This window comes from Durio zibethinus, chromosome 19 (assembly GCF_047325235.1).
Source record: "Durio zibethinus cultivar Kanyao isolate XHJ-2024 chromosome 19, ASM4732523v1, whole genome shotgun sequence".
Lineage (NCBI taxonomy): Eukaryota > Viridiplantae > Streptophyta > Magnoliopsida > Malvales > Malvaceae > Durio > Durio zibethinus.
This window is the reverse complement of record NC_143180.1, coordinates 24,825,323-24,850,365: the sequence shown is the minus strand read 5'-3', so window position 1 is coordinate 24,850,365 and position 25,043 is coordinate 24,825,323. Positions and strand designations below refer to the sequence as shown.

At 35.4% G+C, this 25,043-nt stretch overlaps 2 protein-coding genes and 2 pseudogenes across 7 annotated transcripts; 3 read left to right on the top strand and 1 right to left on the bottom strand.

Annotated features, from left to right (window-relative positions):
* Positions 1–685: 685 nt before the first annotated feature.
* On the top strand, positions 686–4,628 carry LOC111309698 (cytochrome P450 714A1-like). 3 transcript variants are annotated; one of them, XM_089748957.1, is made up of 6 exons: positions 726–1,175; positions 2,437–2,663; positions 2,793–3,043; positions 3,565–3,734; positions 3,876–3,937; positions 4,060–4,628. In XM_089748957.1, exons 1-6 carry the CDS (start codon positions 872–874, stop codon positions 4,483–4,485), a joined length of 1,440 nt encoding a protein of 479 aa, XP_089605083.1. In that variant the 5' UTR covers positions 726–871; the 3' UTR covers positions 4,486–4,628. The 3 variants fall into 3 exon arrangements, with proteins under 3 accessions (XP_022764435.1, XP_089605083.1, XP_089605084.1); XM_022908700.2 differs by having other exon boundaries at positions 686–1,175; positions 3,565–3,937; XM_089748958.1 differs by having other exon boundaries at positions 2,793–3,065; positions 3,581–3,937.
* Positions 4,629–5,550: 922 nt separating this feature from the next.
* Positions 5,551–21,426, top strand: LOC111309455 (uncharacterized; annotated as a pseudogene). Its single transcript, XR_016330494.1, has 11 exons — positions 5,551–6,133; positions 6,243–6,416; positions 8,364–8,694; positions 10,453–10,492; positions 10,604–10,673; positions 10,836–10,881; positions 11,200–11,298; positions 12,004–12,072; positions 12,200–12,377; positions 13,119–13,252; positions 20,352–21,426. The product of XR_016330494.1 is annotated as an uncharacterized LOC111309455 (transcript).
* Positions 16,955–18,929, bottom strand: LOC111300295 (uncharacterized; annotated as a pseudogene). Its single transcript, XR_016330495.1, has 2 exons — positions 17,439–18,929; positions 16,955–17,109 (listed from the first exon to the last, which is right to left on the bottom strand). The product of XR_016330495.1 is annotated as an uncharacterized LOC111300295 (transcript).
* A 291-nt stretch (positions 21,427–21,717) lies between the features above and the next one.
* On the top strand, positions 21,718–24,962 carry LOC111310060 (GCN5-related N-acetyltransferase 3, chloroplastic). 2 transcript variants are annotated; one of them, XM_089748956.1, is made up of 4 exons: positions 21,718–22,769; positions 23,329–23,387; positions 23,822–23,878; positions 24,457–24,640. In XM_089748956.1, exons 1-4 carry the CDS (start codon positions 22,161–22,163, stop codon positions 24,497–24,499), a joined length of 768 nt encoding a protein of 255 aa, XP_089605082.1. In that variant the 5' UTR covers positions 21,718–22,160; the 3' UTR covers positions 24,500–24,640. The 2 variants fall into 2 exon arrangements, with proteins under 2 accessions (XP_089605082.1, XP_022764895.2); XM_022909160.2 differs by having other exon boundaries at positions 21,722–22,769; positions 24,467–24,962.
* Positions 24,963–25,043: the final 81 nt, after the last annotated feature.

Sequence of the window (25,043 nt, the reverse complement as noted above, 5' to 3'; positions counted from 1 at the left end):
AAATTATACTATTTTGGTGGTGGCGATGGTGGTCCTCACTCCAGAGCTCAGACCATCCATCCAGGATCTCTTCAGTTTCATTTGACCACAACGTAATTGCGTCGCCTTAGGACCACACAAATTTCATTATTTCATTTCGGTCTTTCCCTAAACCAGGGACAGATACAAAGAAGATAGAATTCTTAATTTCTTATACAAGAAAAATTAGCCGATCCACCAACTCTTGACCCCAACTGTCGGCATCGCATTATTCCATGTGGGTTTTTTTTTTTTTTTTTTTTTCCAATACAAATTCTTAAATCTCTCGTTACTAGTTACCATCCTCAGGCATTTCTGAGAAATTCATGCATTTTAAGGTTAATTTCATTTAAATCCTTTAACAGAGTTCCTTCTTAATTGTAACAAACGTGGTATATGATTAACGCTGTCTTGAGTCCTGACTTGATTAGTACTGTTGTTTTACTGTCAATCGGGGGAAGAAAAATGTACTAGTAAAAAACAATAATAGTAATAGAAGTAATAATTGCAACAAGTTCATATAAGGAGTATATTATAATGGTTATGTCCCTATCTCCGCCCTCAATCTCCCAATACCCTTGGTGTAGAGGTCTTTCAAAGGTCAGTCCATTGCGTCCAATCATCTTTGCCGATTAATATAATTAGTGTGAATGTGCAAATATCATGCGCGTCCTTCCGCCCTTGTTTCCTGCTTAAATGTCTACTGCTCCTGCTCTACTTGCTTTCTATAAATAGAAGCTAGTCTCATTCATCTGCAAGTGTAAACCCTGGCCTTCTCTCTCTCTCCTCTTCCCTCTCTGTTAGAGCAAACCCAAAAAAAAACACTTCATTTTGAGTTCCAGAAAGAAAGAAGATGGAGGACTCCCTTACCCTTTCTTTGACTCTAAAAGTGATCTCTACTCTTGCTCTTACGGGAGTGGTTTGCTTCTTGGTTCATCTCTACTATACCATGTGGTTCATGTCGGAAAGGCTGAGGAGGAAGCTATGGGTGCAGGGTATCAAAGGTCCATCACCTACATTTATATACGGTAACCTGCCAGAGATGCAGAAGATCCAATTGAAAAGCGTCAGGTCGACTCCTAATAATGCTGAAATTGTTGCGCACGACTATACTTCTTCTCTCTTCCCATATTTCGTGCAGTGGAGAAAGGAATACGGTAACACCCTTCCTTCCAGAACATGTTCTTTCTTTTACTTAATTATGTTCATCATCTTTACTCACTACAACTTAATTAATTTCTTCAATATTACTTAACTACTTCTATGCTGAATATATAAATGAATAAACAAACTCTACAAGAGATCAAATCATTCGCTATATATATATATATGTATCTATCTAGGTAACTCTTATTTTGTTTGTTCGGGTCTATTTGTTGTAGCCAGAAATCAATGACTGAAATGTTTCTGCAATTTTGTTCATACTTAGACGCTCCTTTTACAACTCTGCCGTTCTCTTATATCACTGTACCATTGCCTTATCATATGCTACACCATATTGTATCCATCATTCTTTTTTCTTTAATTTGCAATTTCGTTTTCAAAAATCTGTGTCAAAATAGAACGGAAACAGGCTACTGATGTAATGTGCTCATAGCATCACTACCTTAAATCTAATTTCCTTTCTCAGGAGCTTACAATTACTATACGATATCCGATGAAAAGCTTTCTCTCATGATTTTTTTATTGGATAATCTTGACTTTTAAGAGCTAACACCATGGGATCTCTAAATTGAATATTGCGGGAAGGAAAACCAACACTATTTAATTTAAAGAAAATAGCAGCCAAGACCAACTTCAGACAAGCAACTTTCATCGGCTACTCCAAAGTTGGTGACTTGAACTATAGAAAACAAATTGTTTTATGTTTATGACATGAATGAACTAGACAGGGTGGGTGACAAGGACTTGAAGTAGTGTTATATATTTTTATGATTGGGACTACTCATAAGATATTTAATCTTTTCTGCAATATTAGTATTTGAAAGGAGCCTATGGTAATTGGTCTAAGTCCTTACGGCCAAGCCACGAATCTGATCATAGCATTAATCTTCTGGAATTTGAACTGCCACGAATAGAGCTGGCATTGCTGGGGTAGACGCGGATTTTCAGTCAACTCTGTGTTTCAGACGTGACCCCATTCATTAATAATTAAATTCTCCGGCCGCTTCGCAACAAAATATCAAAATCCAACACATGTATTTGTTTGGTCAACCAGTCAGAGCACATTTGCGACCCCATAACATCGTTGGCCTCCTTTTTTTTCCCTTTTGCTTTATAATTTTTGTCCATCCATAGTATACGTGGCGCGTGTAAAAGATAGGAAATTTCTTTCTGCTCATTCACAAATTTACATATTGATTATCTAAAAAAAATGAATATCAATCAAGCTAAATTTGTATTTCTGAAAAAATGCAGGTCCGATATACACGTATTCAACAGGGACAAGGCAGCACTTATATGTGAACCAGCCAGAGCTAGTGAAGGAAATGAACCAATGCATTAGTTTGAAATTTGGTAAGCCTTCTTATATAACTAAGAGACTGGCACCATTGCTCGGCAATGGCATTTTGAGATCCAATGGCCTCGTTTGGGCACAGCAGAGGAAAATCGTTGCACCTGAGTTCTTCACGGACAAGGTCAAGGTAAGTGTGTCGGAACACTAAAAATAATTCACGTGCACGCTGCAATGATGAATCAATGCATTTAAAAATCTTGAGCGTATCTATTCTAATGCAAACCCCTTTTGATACCTGAATTGGCTAATTAAGCAGCTGATGGTGGGGCTAATGGTGGAGTCGATACAACCTCTTGTAAGAAAATGGGAGGACTGCATTGAGGCACAAAATGGTCTGATGGCGGACATTAGAGTGGATGAGGATTTGAGGGGCTTCTCGGCAGATGTCATCGCTAGAGCTTGTTTTGGGAGCTCGTATTCTAAAGGCAAAGAGATTTTTTCCAAGCTTAGGAAACTTCAAACAGCCATTTCCAGGCAAAGCTTCCTTATCGCAGTTCCTGGCTATGGGTACGTTATGTGCTTTTTCCTCGTCTGTTGATGAGTTTCAGATAAGTCATCAGTCAAATTATACACACACACACACATCTATATTAGAGTCGGCTTTCTTCTAAGTTTTCATTACCTTGGCTTCTAAAGAAAGCCACATTCTTTGGAATTAATGACGTACGTCTCTAATTTGCTACGGACCTTCGACAACGGAATGATCGTTACCTGGCGCTCAGCTAAACTTTAGTATGTCTTGCTATTTGATACTAGTCTCCATTTGAATGCCTTATTTCATAAGGAGGCAGGCAGGGCAGCAGACACTGACAATAAAGAATTTACCTTTGATTCCTCTTTCTTCTTTCAGGTTTAATTCTCCTGCATATATATGAGCTAATCTATACTTTACGAGAACAATTGATGGAAAGTTCAACATTTTGCAACCACCCTTTAGTTTGATACCCTTTGTCTCTCAACTACGATTACAATTTACAAATTTTATATGCCACTATTTACAGCTTTTTTTCTCACTCATGCAAATGTAGACTTCTGCCAATGAAGAAGCAAAATGAGATCGTTAGCTTGGAGAGAGAGATAGAGTCACTAATTTGGAAAACAGTGAAAGAGCGAGAAAGAAAATGCGAAGAGGCATCTTCATTAGAGAAGGATTTATTTCACCACATACTAGAAGGGGCCATGAATGATCAAAGTCTTGGTAAGGATTCATCCAAGGGCTTCATAGTCGATAATTGCAAGAATATATACTTTGCAGGCCATGAGACTACTGCTGTCGCAGCCTCCTGGTGTCTCATGCTACTTGCTCTGCATCCTGACTGGCAATCTCGTGTACGGACAGAAGTGGCTCAAGTCTGCGGAGACAGCTTTCCAGCTGCAGACTCGGTCTCCCGCCTGAAAACTGTAAACACAATGCGCGAGCCGCAGTTTTGAAACTAGCTAGTAGTCTTGTACTCACTAGCATTACATCTCCTCTACAATTATTTCTGCCAAAGTGGTAACCTAACAAAGGGTGTTTCTTGCAGGTAACCATGGTGATTCAAGAAGCTTTGCGTTTATATCCACCAGGGGCATTTGTGTCGAGGGAGGCGCTTGAGGAGATCCAGCTTGGAAATGTTACCATTCCCAAGGGAGTATGCTTATGGACTCTGATACCAACTCTGCATCGGGACCCTGAGATTTGGGGTTCAGATGCAAATGAATTCAAGCCAGAGAGGTTCAGTGATGGCATTTCTAAAGCTTGCAAGTTTCCTCAAGCCTATATTCCATTTGGATTGGGTCCTCGCTTGTGCCTGGGCAGAAACTTGGCAATGGTTCAGTTAAAAATTGTCCTCTGCCTTATAATCTCCAAATTTACTTTCTCTTTATCGCCAAAATATCGTCATTGTCCTGCTTACAGAATGATTGTGGAGCCTGGGAATGGCGTACATATTCTAATTCAAAAGATCTAACAGGGTTGACCAATTTTAACGGGGTTCTAGTTACAAGGCAGGAGTTTAGTTTATCTTGTTATTTGTTTTCTTTATCGTCCTGTTTGGTACGGCTCTTAAATCTGGATCTCTTGATTGTGTGAAAGCTTATAATATTGCTTCTATTGTTACACTTTTATGTTTTTTTTTATTCATTAAATAAATCTCAACCACCTGAAGCTCTTAACCAGACAACTTATTTTTTTAGAGAAACCAGTCATCTAATATAATAAAAATCAAAGCCATTGCGACAAAATTTAATTTCTGTGTATGGCTTTATTTATTGATGCCCAGAAAGTCTTCGACCTCTTAGTCCTCATTAACTTTTTGTTATTTAGGAAGGAAATTACGTGTTTAAGTTTGTTTGAATTTATAATTTAAAAAATTTAATCAGTATGCATATAATTGAATTAATATTTAATTGAGACATTATTCAATTTAAAAAGCAAGTTATGAGAAATAAATAGAAGAATATCACTATAAAAAAGGAATCAACGAGATTTATATTTGTTTGTCTAATTCTAATTGTATTTAATTTGAAAATTGAAGTTCAAAAAATTTTGGTTTAGTGATAAAGAAGAGGTTCTAATACAACGAGTCAGTTTGTTTAGTTAAATAATGTAATTAAAAAAAAAAACTTGAAAATTGAAGGGTCATCTTGAAATGTTTTCTGTTAAGCTTTTATGTTTGTAATTATTTTACGTGATTTCATTTGGTTCGTGAAAATTAATTTTTAAAAAATATTTTTGGTAAAATGTTTATATTTTTGGAAGAATGGAAAATTTTTATTGTTTGCAAGTGTCTATAAAAAATATTGTTATTTATTTGTTGTTTGATTTTTTTTTTAAATTATTTTTTATTTAAATGATATTGATATAATTATTAAAATATTAAAAATTATTTATTATTAAAATTATTAATTTTATTAAAATAATAATATTAAAAATAATATTATTTATTAATAAAATATTAAAAATATTTATACTATTGAAATAATTATATTCTATATCAAAAGTGTTTATTATTGAATCAAAAGTTTTATTTATTTATAAACAACTCTTTTACGTGAAAACAATTTTCAAAAAATGAGTTTTTTTTCTTGATTAATAAATCATTCTTCATCGTCAATTTTTTTTGTCAAACAAATACAGAAATTATAAAAATTATTTTATGCAAAATGAACGGAGACTATGGATTTAATTTTAAATTTGGACTAGTTTGTTTCCTCGTTGTTCCTAGCTTTTCTCCGATTCAGAGGAGCGACCTCATTCTGCTCACTTTTCTCAATCGATGCAGAATTATTTGCCGCCTCATCTCTTTCCAAATACATTAAAAATGAAATCTCTGAACAATGTAGATACATGGGGATGCAGCGTTTTCTATTCGCTTTTAGACTTTCATTTTCATCCATTTCTTATTTTAATGATGTTTGTTATGCAAGACAAGCAGGCGGAGATCGAGTTGTCAATGGCTTCAACAATTCAACAAACACTCTTTCGAATTTTTTGCAGAATGGCAGACCAGATTTCACGAATTTTTCCCTGTTTCATGTTTGTAATCACAATCAATCCCTTTCTTTAGTCATTGTTACAGCACCAAGCTATCAAATTGCAATCCAATTTCAGACTATGTGAGCTTTCGAAATCTCCTTTCGATACCCATTTATGGTTCGACTCTTAAATCTCACTTGCATTTTCCTAGTGCTAAAATGCATTGTTTGGTCCTCTTACACTTTACAGTGCTTCAAAGCTAAAGAAATGATGAAGTTAAGGAGTAGTCTTTGTGGGGTTAGCATGCGAGGATCGTCTTCCCAACTTCTTCAACGAACTATTACTTTCAAGTGCGTTGCAATGAGCAACAGAACCAGAACAACTCGTCAGAGTCAGAGCTGCCCGTTGTTGTATACACAGCAGGTTAGAGTTATCACTGTTACTTCATTTTCCTTCTTCCCGATTAAAGAAAAGTATACTCTTGGTGCCTTAGATTGGTAATGAGAAGAAATTCCCTGTCATACTTGTTACTCAATTTCTTCATAGTCGAACATTGCAGTTGCAGTAACTTTACCATACCAAAACCTCTAATACCTGTTCTGGTTTAAAAACGCTGAACTTAGGATAGGTTTCACTAATGATGAGGGCCAAAGGATGAGTGTGCCAAGCATATTTCCAATCCCGAATAATTTGTAAAACATTTTCAAAGTTACATGTGCTGGCAGACTGGTTTTATAACTGCAGTACTTAGCAAGAAATCTAACAAGGTGGTTGTGCAAAAATCTATTGCTCAATTCGCCAGTAGATATTTAATGTGTAAAATATATGATGCCTTAAACACACATAATATTTGTGTCATATATGAGTTGTACCTTGTCATCTGCACTTTCTATCAAGAAACACTTACTTGAATTGCATTTGAGGTATTTCTATGTACTCCTGCAAACATTGGTCTTTGCAAATTTTTTCTATGGTGCTTGCATTAAATTTTATTTATCTAAGGGAAAAAAGATAGTTGCTTTAATTGATTGAGTAACAATAATATTTTCCTGCATTTTAATAATATAAATTCAAATCCATCTGGCTAAATTATTGTTTTAAAAATCTTGACAAATCGTGAATTGTTTGAACATCCAAATACGCTTAAAATGAAGATGTTCTTATTACTTTCTTTCCTTTTTGTGGCTCCTTTCTTATATCACTTTTCAAGTTGAATTGAGTATAAGGCAAACTTTACTTTTGTCTTTATTGACGTAATCAGAGCGTCATTGTAATAGAACATTTATTTTCTCAGCGTACATATGTCAATTCTAACTCTCCATGCAGCGAGAACCTTTTTCTGGTCATTATGTGTTCATAACTTGGGGAATCCACCAGAATACCTTAAATGGTAATTAATTAATTGCCTTATAAAACGGCCTTGTTCATCTCATTAGAGCTTCACAAGACAGAGGAAAAAATATAGGTGTTGTCAAAATTTAACAGAAAAATAATTCTGTCATCGCTAGTTTGCTCAAAAGAGGCAGAGTAGGTAATGTTCTGTTCATGCATTTTATGTCTAAACATTACTTGCTAGTATATTAGATAAAATTGGAGTGCATTCTCTCGAGCATTTTTTAAATGCTCTATTTGGTTCACCATTTTTAATCTAAACCATGATAATTTTTGAAATCTTGTTTCTGTTTCTGTTTATGTGTATTTATTTACCTATTGTTGTTTACATCTTTAGCTCGGATTATGATATTAAGATAGCGTTGGTATATCTTCTTTAGTAGATCGATTGCGTTTATGTTAGATGGGGAAAAGTTTTAAATTTTATTCCTGAAAAAAATGTCTGAATCTGGTTTTTCTGTCAAAAAGAAAGAAATTATTTTTTAGTGCTAAAAGAAAATTTTTGATTCATGATATGCTCTGAAAAAATTGTTCAATCTTCCCCTATCTCTTTAGACAATGGGTTGTTGTGATGGTTATATGATAATGCTAAAACTACTATTATTTTGGTGCTGACATTCTTGAGATTTAAAGTAGCTTGGTTTAAGACTTTTCAAGCAGTATTTTTTGGAATCAGAACTGTGTGTATAAGTTGGCCATTTTTGGCATCAGAGATAAATATTGTTTATTGGATGGGAGTAGAGGGTGCCCAAGGAGGACGTCAACATACCAAAGGAAAGAAGGAAGCACGGAATGGAAGATATAGCTTAATTCATACGGAAAATATATGTCTAGAATTCTTTATTGTTCCTTTTCCTCTAGTACTCTTATCCGTTTTTAGTTGGAATTTCACTTGTATTGATGTATTTATGTTTGTAAATGTGTATCACTGTTGTTGTCGTATTGCCATTGACATTTATGATTTCACTTTTTAAACAGGCAGACAGAAACAAAGGGAAAAAAAGAACTCTGTTGCATTTTATAAAGCTACAAAATTGCATCTTATGGTACTTATTGTGAGAACTTACAAGAAAAATACATTATGTTAAGTGGGGAATATAGAAGGAGTCCACGAATAGTTGAACTGGATGCACGGAAAGCACAAGAATCGAGGAGCCAAAATATGGCCAATGTGATATGTGAAGTGATGGACGTGGAGGAACTGGATAAGGGACAAGATATTTTGAAACAAAAGCGCGGAAGGAAAAAGGTTAAGGTCAGAGCTGTCCAAGATCTTGTTGTTAATTCAGTTGAATATAAAGATCAGAAGGTACCTTCTGTGACTTATCCTTTTCAAACGTTTTACCTTGCAGTTATACACATTCTTTTGTTCTCTCAAATATAGAACTAGACCTGCAAAAATTTCATGCCCACTTTACTTTGAAAATTTAAGAAACAAAGATTCTTTTCGATTTTGATTTTATCCAAGTTGGATGAAACAGTGAGAGAACTAACAATGTGGAGCTAGAGAGGACTAACAAGGAGCAAGAAGTGTTGAATGCATTCCAATCATATGGCATGATGGGGAATGTGATGGTTAAAATATTGCAATACATGCTAAACACAAGATGCCAAGTAATGTAAAAGTATGTAGCAACAAAATTTCTTTAAGGGGAAGGTGTATAATATAGCGATAGAAAGTAATGGAGAGTGAGAGGAAGTGAGGTTGGTGAGAAAGCCGTTGATTTGGTATGTGAAGGGGCAATTTGTGGATTTGGGAGGTTGGTTCTATAGATGTATCTCTGCTAACAAAAAGGGTAACAAAATATCACTACGTTTTTATTGATTATGTAAAGAAAGTATTAACCAACAAAGGTAGGCCATCTGTTCTTTATGCTACATGATTAGTGAGTATCATTAAGAAAGTTTTGCACGTAATTAGGCTCTCCCTAATGGATATGACAAATTGGATAAGCATATCAAACCCATCTCTTTGAATGCCAGTCATTAGAACTAATTTAAAATTCCCTGCAAGGTCCAAGAAGTGATTAGATCATAGCCTTATTCTTTTGCATTATTGATGCCACTGCTGTCCCAGATTGATTGCTGTGTCAATTGCTGCTAATTGCTGCTATTGTAGTCATTTAAGAAATTACCAGGAGTTCCATGGAGTGGCTTCCATCAATGGAATTGTTATTCCTATTTTTGATGCTAGTGATCTCTTACATTGATTGTTGTGTCATTTGACGCTAATTGCTGCTATTGTAGACAATAAATTGAATATAATTTGAAAGTTTAAGCTGAGATCTTGATAACAAAGATCTTGAAAAAATCAAGTAGATTATGGCTTGTTATTTAAAGAAATGCTATTATATTTTCAACAAATGTTGAATTTTTATGAAACTAATATATGTGCAATTTTTGAATAATACTACTAGAATAGCTGTATCTCATTCACTAGAATCTTTCTCTTGATTATTTGTTTGCCTTCAATTGGACAGTCAAAAGTGCACCTCCTTCTCTTAGTGCATATATTTAATCCTTCTCTTAGGGAGCATAAATAGTAGAATGTATCTAGGAGCATAATATATTCCTCTAGCTTGAGTATCAACAGAGGCTGTCTTTTTCTGGAAAATGAAGGTGTTTAACGTGGTACCTTTTCAATAGAAAATATGCTAAAAGTCTATGAAAAGCAGGAGCTTGCCAAAGTTGGTTTTCTTATCCAAATATATGAATAAGTTGATAACACTAGTTTAATTATATCGTATATTTCTATGTTTGTTTGAGATGGCTATAGTTAATCCATTTTTGTTTACTTTCATATTATGTTAAAGCTTAGTATCAACAGAGGCTGTCTTTTTCTGGAAAATGAAGGTGTTTAACGTGGTACCTTTTCAATAGAAAATATGCTAAAAGTCTATGAAAAGCAGGAGCTTGCCAAAGTTGGTTTTCTTATCCAAATATATGAATAAGTTGATAACACTAGTTTAATTATATCGTATATTTCTATGTTTGTTTGAGATGGCTATAGTTAATCCATTTTTGTTTACTTTCATATTATGTTAAAGCTTATTTGATTCACCTGCAGACTGACACTGGGAATGATGAAGATCACCTTATCAATGCTGGTTAGCTCATGCTTAAATTTAAAATCGAAAGTGCAGTGTTATCATTTCTCATATGAAATCATGGTGATGTATTCATATTTTTTCACTTATTGCTCATGGTACGTTAAGCAGCTAATGTGCCATCTAGAGCTGCAACACCAGAAAAAAGCAAGCTTGAACTACTGCTTGGCATATTGCAGAGGTTTGTATTTATCTCATGGACGAATCAAGCTCTGATAGCTTTAACTAAGAAATATAATGGATTAAATATCTTATTTCCTTCCACAAGAAAAAAAAAAAAAAGACTTCTGTGTTAATGATTGTTAAGAGATTGCATTTGCTGTTACTTTTTCATCTATTGTAGGAGAGACACACATAAAATATTTGCAGAGCCAGTAAATGCGGAAGAGGTGGGTACTTAGTAACTGTTTTATCTGTTTTCCTTTGGAACATTTCATTTTCTCTGTCCATAATACTAGTCCCTTTCAAATTTTCAAAAACCTGTGATTATTGGTTAACGTCTGAAAAACTTTAAACAGTTTATAATTTGTATCAAAATTAAAAAGATAGACTGAAAATTATTTCAACGTTAATATTAGACTGAAAGTTTGAATTATTTCGATGTTGATATTTTCACTGTTTTTGAAAATTTTTGAAGAGGCACTGTATTGGTGGAAAGGAACATATCTCATGAGTTGGCTAATTAACTATAGTTCTTAAACTGAAAGGTTGAATTCTATTATGATGTCATCAAAGAACCAATGGATTTTGGCACGATTGCAAAGAAACTGAATGAAGGAAGTTATCAAACACTGGAAGAATTTGAGGTTTGCTTCCAAAATGGTTGCTTATCTATTTGTTTGATCACTTATTTTTGGGCTGGGGAAGACTTTCATGTTGTTCCAGAACTTAGGAATCAAATTGCATTCTCATGTTTCTTCTGATCAGTGACAATTATGTTATTATAGCAGCTTGAGGACACAGTATCACTTTTCTCTTTCTTGACAAATGATTTCTGTGGAAATTTGGAGCTACCATTTTTTATTTTCTTTTGGTTTTGAGGGGGGCACTCTAATTCTTTGAATGTTGATTGCAGTTATTAAATTTTAACTTTTTGTTGTCAAGTTAAAAGCAGTCATTGTTTGTTATTTCTTCCATTGTTTTGCGACACATGATTTGCTATTCTAAGAATATTAATCTGTGGTAGGCTGAAAATTTTACTACTTCCATCACAATGGTCATAGCAAGCAATGAGGGATGTTTGTGATGTTAAGAAAGTTTGGATCCATCTAGGTCCTATTTTACATCTATCTCTTCTGAAGTCACATACACCTTATAACCATCCAAATTTACATTGCAAGTGAACTTTAGGCTGTTTAGTTGTTGGGAAAGGGTCCTATGGATGAAATTACAGTCCCATTGCATATTTCAAAACCATGATGACCATGGATTGAAGACCTTCTATGGAGCTTGTTGTCATAGAAACTCTTTGGATCCATCAATTAATTGGTTCTTTTAATTCTTTTACACAGCATGATGTATTTTTGATATCCAACAATGCCATGCTTTTCAATGCTTCAAATACCATCTATTACAGACAGGTAAGTCAACCAAAATTTTACTCTATCTTTAAACTATGTAACAATATTCTCTGCATTTTAACCATAAATTGTTGATGTTCTCAGAATTTTCTTTGTTTCCTGAACCAAATGAATTTTGGTTTTCCAGGCACGTGCCTTAAAAGAACTAGCTACAAGGCTATTCCTTGCTCTTAAAACTGATCCTGAAAACTTTGAAACTGAAGCTTCCATGCGAAGAATGGGAGTTGGTAGGAGGTCAAAAGCTGACATTAGAATTTTGAACTGTAACTCTAACAACAAGAATAATACTGGAATTGGTGCAAGAGGTAGGTCATGCTACTCATTTGTGCGGTATCTAGTTTTTTTTCTTTTTTTAATCAATATTTAGTTTAAGCACGTCTATCTCCTCTTACTCCAAATTTATATTGACCAAATAAATGTTATTTTTCTGGTATAAGTATCAAATATTATGCAATAAAATAAATGCCTATAGAGATTATTATGAATATATGCAAATACAATGCATCAATATGTAATACATGAGAATGTGTTTGGTACACAAGATTATGATAGGATAGGATAAGATGATATTATGAATAGGATTAGATTAAATAATGTCATCTTGTCTTGTGTTTGATGAATGCAAGGATTCGGATAGGATAATTTATTTATTGGTCAAAATTATCCTTCCTCAAAGGTTATACAATTTAAATTATTGATATAATTTTTAAGGGTATAATAGAACATGTAAGTTCAATCCTATGGATTAAAAATAATTCTCTCTATTTTGGGAAGATTGAATCATCCTATACCAAGAGGATGATTAATCCTTCTTGTAATCCTATCCTTTTCTTAAGATACTAACCAAACATAATATAGGATGATTATTATCCTACTCTATTCATCATCCTATGCATCAAACATGACCTAAGCGATAAAGGTTGTCATATAACTCCCAAACATGTGCAATGGATACGTTTTAAAGCATATGATTTAAGATAAGCTTTTGCTCTTATCCTAACCTTATTTAAATTAATTTAATGGTTTTCAAAATTGCATTTGAACAGGCCATAGAGCTCAAAGAGGACTTGATGACTTTGAAGTGGAAAAGCGTCAAACTTATAGAGCATGGAATTCTTTTCTAAGTGAGAATGGATCATTAGTCTCGGCAATTTATAACAGTCCAAAGCAACTTAAACTGGTGAGTATTGTTTCTTCCAATTGAATATATATCTGCATCTTGCCAAATAAACAATCTAGGGACATGGTCTAAATATGTTTCAAAACCCTTTTTACTTCTAAAATATGTCAACTGTCTTCATTACACCCAAAGCAAGTGCACTTTATATGAGATCTCTATTAGGACTTTGTGGGCATACTTTAAACATGCAAGTGGCAGGTACTTGTGGGAATTAGTGTTTCGATTGGCATTAAGGTTGGAAATGTTGGAATTAAAGAATATATTGAGACTTCCGAAATATGGATAAACCAATGGATATAAATTATTGATAATGATTTAAAAGAAAAAAAAAAACAGAAATTCATAGTTTAAGTTTGAAAATGTTGAATAAACTTTCAAATTCACTAATTCATTAATTATGTATTTTTAACACTATGATTTATAGAGCATGAGATATGGATATATGGCATATGGTAGAAGACATAATGATGTGTGATTCAACACTACGAGTGATATTATACAGACTTAGACTATTTAGATTATTAAGTGTGGAAAAATGAGAGTATATTGAAAACTTTTGTGTTAAATCATACAAACACCATAGATTTAAATACAGCTAGCTAGAGAGTAAACTAGGAAACTAAATATTTCTAAATCTAATCCCTATAATCAAGAAATTGTCTATCTTGATATTCTGTCCTTAATTCTAGAGATACAAATTCTCAATTTTAGGGATACAGATATATACAGATTACAATCAGCAGATTACAAAATACAACCACTTGTAACTAAATGTTTTCCCACACTCCCCCTCAAGCTGGTGAATAGGTGTTTTCCATTCCCAGCTTGGAAATAATTTCCTGAAATGTCGCACTATTGAGGCCTTTAGTCAACACATCTGCAAGTTGACCCTTGGTTGATACATATGGGGTGCAAATCAATCCACTGTCTAGCTTTTCCTTTATGAAGTGCCGGTCTACTTCAATGTGTTTTGTTCTGTCATGTTGCACAGGATTGTGTGCAATGCTTATTGCAGATTTATTATCACAGTAAAGTCTCATTGGTCCATCCCATTTGATCTTCAAGTCTTCTAGAATAATCTTTAACCATAGTAATTCACAAATTCCTTGAGCCATTGCCCTAAACTCTGCTTCAGCACTTGATCTTGCCACCACATTCTGTTTTTTACTCCTCCAAGTTACAAGATTACTACCTAAAAAAGTGCAGTAGCCTGAGGTAGATCTTCTGTCAGTTACTGAACCTGCATAATCAGCATCTGTATATGCCTCTAGTACCAACCCTGAATTTCTTTTAAACAAGATACCTCTCCCAGGATTAGCCTTCAAATAGTGTAGTACACGGTAGACAGCCTATAGGTGTACTTCTTTAGGACTATGCATAAATTGACTTATCACACTCACAGCATATGCTATGTCAGGTCTAGTATATGAGAGATAAATAAGTCTTCCAACTAATCTCTGGTACATCTCCCTATCTACAGCAGTATCTTCATTAGCTTCTCCAAGCTTATGATTAGGATCTATAGGGGTACTTGCAGGTTTACATGCGAGCTTCCCAGTTTCCTTCAAAAGATCCATCACATATTTCTGTTGTGAGATAAAAATACCATGACGTGAGTGGGCTACTTCAATTCCTAGGAAATACTTCAATCTCCCTAGCTCTTTTATCTCGAATTCTCTGGCCAAACACTGTTTTAGAGACTCTCTTTCTTTTTCATCATCTCCAGTTACAATTATATCATCAACATATACTAATAGAATTGTGACCTTACCCGAATCTGAGTGCTTGATAAACAGTGTGTGATCCCCTTGACTTTGTTTATATTTCATTCCTAGCATCACTTTGGCAAATCTCCCGAACCAGGCCCTAGGAGATTGTTTAAGGCCATATAAAGCCTTTTTCAGCTTGCATACTTTTTGTGCTTCTAGATGACCCCCAAATCCCGGTGGAACTTTCATATATATTTCTTCTTCCAAATCACCATGTAAAAAGGCATTCTTTACATCAAATTGTTGAAGCTGCCAATTGTAATTTGCCGCCAAGGATAACAAAATCCTAATTGTATTCATCTTGACAACTGGAGCAAAAGTTTCCTGATAATCCACTCCATAAGTTTGAGTGTAGCCCTTAGCTATCAGCCTGGCCTTGTATCTTTCAATAGTACCATCTGCCTTATACTTTACAGTGAAAACCCATTTACACCTAACTGAATGTTTTCCTGCAGGCAACTCTACCAGTTCCCATGTCTTATTTTTCTCTAAGGCCTCCATTTCTGTTTTCATCGCCTGCCTCCATTTCTCATTGGATAATGCCTCAGATAATGTAGTTGGAATAGAAATAGTGTCTAGGCTCACAAGAAAATTTTTATGGCATGGTGAAAACTTTTCAAATGACACAAAATTAGAGATTGGGTATAATAGATGTTTAGTACATTCTCTAGTTCCTTTCCTAATGGCAATAGGTAGCTCATAATCACTAATTTTAGGAGAGTCATGCTCATTTTGAGAAATAGAATCAGAGACTGTAATTACCTCATTTCCAGAGTTAGGATTAGGTTCTTGGATTTGCACCGATTCAGGAGCTGAAACTTTCTTTCTTGAGTACACCTGTAATTCTTTCACAGAATCAAGAATAGTATTATCTTTAGTCACAACTTCTGTGTTTGGAATGGGTTCAAATTTAGAATCAATGTTTGACTTGGACTCTGAAGAAATGGGTTTAGGCTCAAAAGAATTAATGGGTGAAACTGTTTTGGAGGAGGATGACAAGTCAAGCAAAAAGAAGTCTTTATCCTTATCTTCTATAAATGATGTCTCCCCCTGAAGATAAGGTTGAGTAAAAAATGGTTTACTTTCTTCAAAAGTGACATCTGCAGAGACATAGAACTTTTTGGTAGGAGGATGATAGCACTTATACCCTTTCTGAGTTGATGAATACCCCACAAAGATACACCTAATTGCTCTCGGATCCAACTTTCCCCTATTATGACTGTGAACATGAACAAATGATGTACAACCGAATATCCTAGGTGTGAGGTTGTTTGTGGTATTAAGGTTGGGATAAAATTGTGAGAGTAGTTCCATAGGAGTTTTAAATCCCAAAATCCTTGAAGGTAACCTATTTATAATGTGTGTAGCAGTGAGAACAGCTTCCCCCCAGTAAGATTTGGGCACATTTGCTTGAAAAAGGAAGGCTCGGGTTGTGGCTAGTAAGTGGCTGTTTTTTCTCTCTGCCACTCCATTTTGCTGTGGAGTATTAACACAAGATGACTCATGGATAATCCCCTCATTTTGGAAATAGGTGGATAGACTCTGGTTGAAATAGTCTCTTGCATTATCAGACCTAAATCTCTTGATTCTCACTCCAAATTGATTTTGGATCATGTTTTGGAAGCTAAAAAACACACTATTCACATCTGATTTGGATTTAAGTAAAAAAACCCAAGAAACCCTGGTACAATCATCTATGAATGACACAAACCATCTTGTCCCAGAAATATTAGGAACTGTAGAGGGACCCCAGATGTCACTATGAATCAAGTAAAAGGGAGTAGAACTTCTTTTGTTGCTAATTGGAAAAGATATACATCTGTGTTTTGCAAGTTCACAAACATCACAATGAAACTCTTCAATGTTTAATCCTTTGAACAAGGAAGGAAACATGTTTTTCAAAGTTCCAAAAAAAGGGTGTCCAAAACGAAAATGATAAAGCCCGATTTTGTCTTTATTGGAAGATTGTTCAAAAAGAAATGACAAAGGTAAACTATTCTTGATATTACTTATGTTGTTGGATGTCTCAAGATAGTATAGTCCATCCTTCTCCTTAGCAAGTCCAATCCTCTTCCCCGAACCCTGGTCCTGAAATTCACAGTAAGAGGGATAAAAAGTCACATTGCAGTTCATGTCTCTAGTAAGTCTTTGTATAGATATCAGATTAGTAGACAATCTAGGAACATGAAGAACATTTTTAAGAATGAATGAGGGATTAATTTGAACATCTCCTAATCTTGCCACTGTAGTAAGTGAACCATCTGCAACAGTAATTTTCTTAGTACTAGGACATAGGGTATATGTACTAAACTTTTGTGAAAAATGTGTCATGTGATCTGTGGCTCCTGAGTCAATGACCCAAGAACTCTTAATGGACTTATCTGAGACATTTAATCCATGAGAATTAGAGACTTTACCTGCACCAGAGTCCTTACCTGAGTGTGCCAAGGAGCATACACCAGTAGCCTTTTCAAGAGTTCCCAATAAGCTTCTCAGTTTCTCAATCTCCTTTTTATCCAACTCTCCTTGTTCCTGAGACTTCTCCTGGTTTAACTCCATTGCAGTCATGTGAGCTTGTCCTTGATTTCTTGGCTGTCCTCCTTTATAACCCCATTCTTTGCTTGAATTTGAAGGTTTTCCATGTAGTTTCCAGCAACGATCTCTGGTGTGCCTTGGCTTCTTGCAATAGGTGCACCAAAGATTGTCGCGATTTGAAGTTTTAGCCGAATCACCTTTCCCATTCTCACTGACTGGTAATTGTTCTAAGCTTTGGTTCTTCCCACCATTAGAGACCATAACAGATCCTTCTACATGCACACTGTCAAGCATCACTCCTCTTCTGCTCTCTTCTGCTCTAACCATGGATATCACTTCATTTAAAGAAGGCAGATCCTGTTTTCCCAGAATTTGGACTCTGACTTGATCAAACTCAACATTCAGTCCAGCAAGAAAATCATAGACTCGATCTTTTTCAATAAATTTCTTCAAAGTTGTTGCATCTTCACTGCACTTCATTTCTATGCACCGGTAGTGATCTGCCAAAGATTTTTAAGAAGAATAGCATACTCTGTGACTGACTTATTCCCTTGTTTGAGAGCTGCAGTCTTGATCTTGACCTCATAGACTTGAGCAACATCTTTAACTTTGGAATAGGTTTGACGAATTGATTCCCAAATGTCTTTGGCCGTGGACAAAAACATACAAGTGTCACTAATATCTGGCGTCATAGAATTCCACAACCATGACATAACCATAGAATCCTCTTCATCCCAAGCCTCAAATTTTGGATCTCCTTTCTCAGGACCTGTGCCAAGAAGATGGCTCAATTTTCCTTTCCCTTTTAGAAAGGTTTGAACCAACTGAGACCACTTCAAGTAGTTCTTTCCATTCAACCTGTATGCAGCTTGGATATTCTGTAATTCCGCTGTGGTTTGACCAGTTGTTACTTCTCCAAATCGAGTAGTAGCGGCAGATTCTACTATTTCTGACATGATTACCTTTCTCAGGACTGAAACAAGTATAGGCAATGAAGGCCAAAAAGGAACAAAATAAAAGTATGACAGACCTAACAAAATTTGGCTATGAAGGCCTAAAAAAATTCAGCAATGAAGGCTGAGAAATTTTCTTCCCAAGAAGAGTCTAAAGCTCTGATACCATGTGGAAAAATGAGAGTATATTGAAAACTTTTGTGTTGAATCATACAAACACCATAGATTTAAATACAGCTAGCTAGAGAGTAAACTAGGAAACTAAATATTCCTAAATCTAATCCCTATAATCAAGAAATTGTCTATCCTGATATTCTGTCCTTAATTCTAGAGATACAAATTCTCAATTTTAGGGATACAGATATATACAGATTATAATCAGCAGATTACAAAATACAACCACTTGTAACTAAATGTTTTCCCACATTAAGTTCAAGCAAATATGAAATATTACAATATTGATAAATTTATTCAAACTTTTTGAAGTTTTATTTTCTCATATTCATTTTAATTGTTATAGTATTGTTAAGATAAATCTGTTAGAACTTCATGTGGTAACTCTTATTTAATAAGTCAAGAACAAAAGAAATTCATGAACCATGAACTAGGATGAAATAAAAATGATTCAAGAATAAATTTTGAGCATGATGGTTAGATTGCTTTTTCTTAAGTTGTAATATTGTATTTCCAGCTAGAACTAAAGCCATTTTGCACTTAATTGTCATTTGCGTCCTTGCCACAAGACGGATTTCACATGGTGGAAAACACCTCATTTCAACATGGCGTATCACAATATGATTTGATATTTCAAATATTTTTATGACAAGTTGTTCTTATAATATATCATTTGATAAATTGTGAGAGCAAAAAGAAAAGGAAAAAAAAAGTATAATTTTTGTCAGGAACCGTAGGCCTTGTTGAAGATTTTTTGAAACTGTGGTTAGTTTACGACGAAGGTTCGTTTGGATGGACGGTTAGAGTGGTTCCACCAAGATTAAAAATAATGACAATAAGATTAATTATTATAATGGTAAAATTAAAATAAACGGTGAGATGGGTTTGGATAACCAAAAAAAATTGGTAGTGAAGTGAAGTGTTACACATGAAAAAATGAGTATCAAAAATATTAAATTAAAGTTTATATATAGTGAAATTTGTATTCACTCAAAATATTTACATATTCTTTTATATTAAAAATGACTATATATTTAATGGTAATTATTGAATCATTTTTTGACCTATTTATGTAATTAGTATATGTAGCTGATAATATATAAATTTATTTTATGTAATTAATTATATGTATAAGTATATTTATTTATGTATTTATTTAAAATTTTTGTTATTAATTTATTTGTTTATTATGTAATTATATAAATATATTTATCATTTCAAATAAATAAATAATTAAATAAAAATAAAAAAGGGGTAAAATGGAAAAAGAGCTACGGTGGGAAGGGTTTTTTTTTTCATTGGATCCTTGAGGATCAGTCAATAACCTTGGCTGCGGCATGGTGGAAATGGCTCCACTGTGCCACAGCCATGTTATCCAAATGCTCGGTAAGTGCAATGGAGCTCTCAACTAACCTCTTTGGAGCTAAAGGAGGATCCAAATGGACCCGAAATGATTCTAAGTGCCTCATCCTTGCTATCACATTGTCTTGGGATTTTTCCGTAGGAAGTCTGCTTTTATTACATTTCTTTGGCTGGGGACATGCACCTCATTAAATGTGGTTCTCACAGAAATAAAATCGAGGAAGTGTTTTCAGTCAAAAGCTATAGAGAATAGCATTCCCGTTATCATCATCTATTATTTACTCATTACTTGCCCTGACCATGCAGGATGAGAAGGTAGGTCTTGGATATATAGAGAGCTTAAAGCGGTTTGCTAAAGATTTGGGTCCTACAGCTCAAATGGCTACCATGAAGAAGGTAGAGAGTTACATTTCTGAAGCTCTGAGAGTTTGGAATGTGACTACAAACCATCAGCACTGGGCCCCAGAAATGCAAATTCCTAATGCAGCATATGCATCAAATATTAAGGTTGCTCCATCTTTTAAGGTCCCTTCAACTACATCTGGATGCCAAAATATTTCAGGTGATAAAATGGACTTTCACAGTGGATTCTCAAATGTAGGACAGGCACCAATGGATGACACTATGAACATAAATAATTCCTTAAACGGAGGAATTAGTCAACCTGGTGGCCGAGTGGAAAGTCTTGGTGACTTCCAAGAGAAAATGACTCAGTCTGAGAGTAGGGGGTTTGCTCCATCTTTGAATCTCCTTGGGAATTCTAATAGGCACCAAACATTTGCAGGTGCAATAATGGATAGTCCATCGTCCTTATGGAATGGAGGAAAGGTGTCTACAGTTAATAATATTGACATGAATGATGCCTTCAATAAAGGTAAAGGAAAACTTGGAAATATAATGGACGTCCAAGAAAAGGTGGTGCAACCCATGAGAGGGGGTTTAGATAGCGGAGCTGCTTTCAAGGATTATGCTGCTAATGAAAGCAATGGGGTTCACTTGGCTTCTTCTTTTCCCAATTATGGTTCAGGGAAAGGAAAACTTGATTTCACTGCTTTGTGGAATACAAAGAGCAACCAAAAGGAATTGGGCAGGACAAGCATGATTGTAGACGCATTCAATGTGGATAGTACTGTACAAACAGCTGGGCAAGCTTCTTTGTGGTCTAGGATGCGAGAGTCTACGCCCACAAGAAACAGTAGTGCTTCCACGTCTTCATGGCGTCCACCTTCTCAAGTCTTGACAGGGTTGAATAACAGTCAAGCCATTGACTACATGAGCGGAATTGGTTCTCATTATCCTGATGAAGGTTCCAGATATATAAACAATGTAGAGCAGGGTGGGCTACTTTCAGATTTGTTCAAGCCAGTGGAGATGGGACCGCAATCCTTGACTGAATATTATTTTCAGGAGCAAACTATATCACCTGAAATGGCATCCCTAATGCAGCAAAAAGAAGAATTGGATTCACTATGTGAAGTTCCTCCACTTGAGGACTGGCTTGTGAGTTTTCCGCAGGAGCATGTCATCAGAGCATCATCGAATGCATTGGAGTATGAGAGGTTTCAACCTCAAAGCAGGGGGGAGTCGAGCAGTAGAGCTGCTGCTGATAGGGGCCAGAAGCAGCCTGTGCTGGGTAAGGAGCTGCAGCAATGGACGTGGCTATAATTCTATAGACCTGATTAAACTGCCTACATATGGCTGGCATAATAATGCAAATGAAAGAGACTTTTTTTGGGTGAAAACAGAGATGTTCTATTTTGGTGGTTTTAAATCCTAAGGAAACTAAGACTTGTCACTTGTGCTGTTTTAAAAAACTCTTGGCTCTGCCTTTCTATGCTCTTATTTGTGTTTATTTTTTTTTTCCCCTTTATGTGTGTGTTTGTGTGTGTGTGTGTGTGTGTGTGTGTGTGGTAGAATTAATCCATCATGGAAACAAAAGTAGCCAGCTTTTGGGTGGAGATAATGTTAGTAATATATTGGTAACGAGAGACGACAGAGCCACCTAAGCCAACCCCACTTTGACTTCTTCCTGTATTCTATGATCTTCCTTCTTCAGTTCCTTGTAAGAATAGACGAAGAACAAGGCCATCCAACAAAAGGAGAGAGAAACACGAGATGGTGGCAGTTGCTGGTGCTGCGGCCGCCGCAATTTCTAGCACGACTAGCATACAGATAATGATGATACAGGGTGGTGGTAGTTGTATTGCTGGTGGTTATCCATCCGTATCCATGGAATTGCGATGGATAAGCAGCACAAATAGGAGAAAGAACCTAAACCCAAACCCAAATTCAAGGGAGTTTGGCAGTTTAAAATCAAAATCACCGCCATTAGTGATGCCAATTTACATATCAACAGACCCATCCCACGTTAATCTTCAACAGCTCAGTGAACTGTACAGTAGTTGTAATCACTCCTGCCACCGATTCCCTGAGGTGAACCCCAACACCGGCATAATTGAAGAAGCCATGGACTTGAACAAGCTCCGGATTGCTCTCTCCCACAGTTGTATGATTGTCTCCGTTTTCTGCAAACCTCAGCATGTCAATGCCAGTAACATTGCCAAGCAAATCCAAAGCCAAGAACAGCAGAAGCAAATGAACAAGGGTTTTATTGGAGATTTGATGGAGAGTGTAATGCCAGTCACCCCTTCCAACGGCCAGCTTGTGGGCTTTGGCCGTGCTGTTTCTGATTTGGGATTTACTGCATCCATTTACGATGTCACGGTACTTGTTTTGATATCCCTTCACTTGTGGAGTTTAATTAACTAACAACTAAGCATCCTAACATCCAACCATTTATAACCTCTTGGAAATTTTCTTTCATGTGTGGAGTTGAATTATACTAATGAACAATTTAAAATGGAGAATTTAGCTGGTAAACCATAGAAGATGCTTCCTCTTCTTTGTTCCTGATATCCTCGCTCTCTGGTCTCTCCCTTGCACACACTCCTTACGAAAAACCTTTGGAGCATTGCTTGAAGATTTGTTCTGTGATGTAATTCAGCCACACAACCCTTCTTAAACTTTGGGTATCTATCTCATGTTGTATACTTTCAATTTTTTCCTTCAAAAAAAAAAAAAAAAGGTAAAGGTCTAAGTTATACACTGTATTGTGGCTTCTGAACTGTATGCCCCTCATTTTTGTTAGTATGTTTGCTTCTTTTTTTTCTCTTGAAAGATTAGTAGTTTGTTTCTAATATATTCTTTTGTAACCTTAAATATCATTTTAATTAGATACTTGACTACCATTTGTATTCATATAATTATGTTCAGTGCCTTCCAGGTTATTCCTTCTTTACAGGGAATGGGAATTGGCACGATAATAGTTACAAGGATTGTAAGGTTTGTCAATCTTAATTTGCTTTTTTTAATCAGTGTCAATTTTAATTTCTGAAAGTTACTAAATTTGAACATTGTCACCTGAGTTGTCTTTCCTAAGCACGGGACATGCTGCCTGCTCTGTGAAAGCGGGCAACTTTAATCTTGTCTTCTTTCAAGTTAAGGTTCAGTGATGCATATTCAGCTTCTTCTAGAAATGAGTAAGACGTCACCTGCTTCAAAATCAAAATTGTTGTATCTGAATAGCTGGTAAATTCTGTTTATTTTAGCATTTCTTCAAGTTTTGTTGTCAAAATTCAGAAGAATGCCCAGGAAATGCACAGTGGAGAATACATTGCTTATTATAGCCTTATTCTTAACCATGCAGTTTATTAAATGTTACTGGTAGTGCTGAGATGATATGTACGAATTTAACATTTTCCTCCTTCTGCATGCAGAATGCTCACAGGTAGAGACATTTATGACATAGCTGCACTTTGTTCCAGGAAGGAGAGGTAAGTCTTGTCGTTTTGCTGAAATTTCAAAACCTCTGTGCTCTGCTCAGCATGTATTCTCTGTTTCATAATTGGTTTGAACCCTGGTTTTATTAATTAATAACAGTGTGCAGCCTCTATTTCTTGCTTTGAGCCCCAGAAATCATTCTAGTATACCCACATAAGCTGGAGAGAAGCTGATTTATCCTTAATACATGTTGCAAAGTCCTTCTAACAAGGGCCATCCAAGTATATTACAATTAACCTACAACTTTCTGGGCATTATTTTTTCTCCCGAATGTACTGCATCTTACTAATTTTATCTGGCTCAGTGGCTCCCCCTAAACGAGAATGAAGAAAATTCTAATAGGGCTTACAATTTGATCATCAGATAGGTGCTTCATGCTTTTACTGAAGTTTTTAGTTTATCTCGTTCAATGAACAGCATTGTATAGACTTGTTGAAACCTGAGAGAATATCTATCAAGGTAAAGGTTGGAATGTTGCTTTTGCAGGACTGCAGATGTTACACCATAGGTCAATTATAAATGATTTATATTCCTCTACCATTGGTAGGATTCAAAATCATGATCTTTATAGCTTATTTCAGGTTCTTCTTCAAAGCGTGTGGATTCAGAGATGACATCTTGGGCTCTACTACGATGATGTATTCTAGGACAGTTTCCACTTGTTTTGAAGGTGACCAGATGGTTAAGCGAGCTGGTAAAAAACTCTTGTTAGCTCCACCACTCAGAGAACCATTTGCATCTTCCAAGACAACTAAACCACAAAGTTGAACAACATGGTGCCTTCGCCTTCCTTGGCTGAAATATTGAGAAGACAGAAGTATTTATTTGATTGAGTGACTATTTATGCTCTTTTAACAGCATGTGCATGTCTCTAATTCTCATCCTCTTTTTACAGCATGAACTCAGAAACTCTCTATTGTACAGAAGAAGTCGAAATTATTGACTTCCCTGTTCTTTTTTTTGGCCTTATAGTTTGCTGGGGTATCATTGACTTTGTGGCTAACTGGCTATGAACATTTGCCATGTTAAGTTTTGTTAACTTTTTTCTTTCACGTAATTATCTCAACCTTTAGCCAATCTGACCGTAAGCCAAAAAAGTTGCCTTCTTATCTAGATTCCTGTTCATGGGCCATCTATAGTGCACTCCCTCGGAAAAAA

What these genes read in the sequence shown, in the direction of transcription:
- LOC111309698 (XM_089748958.1), top strand. Translation starts at nt 872, where the DNA reads ATGGAGGACTCCCTTACCCTTTCTTTGACTCTAAAAGTGATCTCTACT. An exon ending in TCTTCACGGACAAGGTCAAG is followed by an intron (nt 2,664 to 2,792) that starts GTAAGTGTGTCG and finishes CTAATTAAGCAG; the next exon opens with CTGATGGTGGGGCTAATGGT. An exon ending in ACGTTATGTGCTTTTTCCTC is followed by an intron (nt 3,066 to 3,580) that starts GTCTGTTGATGA and finishes CTGCCAATGAAG; the next exon opens with AAGCAAAATGAGATCGTTAG.
- LOC111310060 (XM_022909160.2), top strand. Translation starts at nt 22,161, where the DNA reads ATGGTGGCAGTTGCTGGTGCTGCGGCCGCCGCAATTTCTAGCACGACT. An exon ending in ATAGTTACAAGGATTGTAAG is followed by an intron (nt 23,388 to 23,821) that starts GTTTGTCAATCT and finishes TTCTGCATGCAG; the next exon opens with AATGCTCACAGGTAGAGACA. An exon ending in CTTTGTTCCAGGAAGGAGAG is followed by an intron (nt 23,879 to 24,466) that starts GTAAGTCTTGTC and finishes AGCTTATTTCAG; the next exon opens with GTTCTTCTTCAAAGCGTGTG.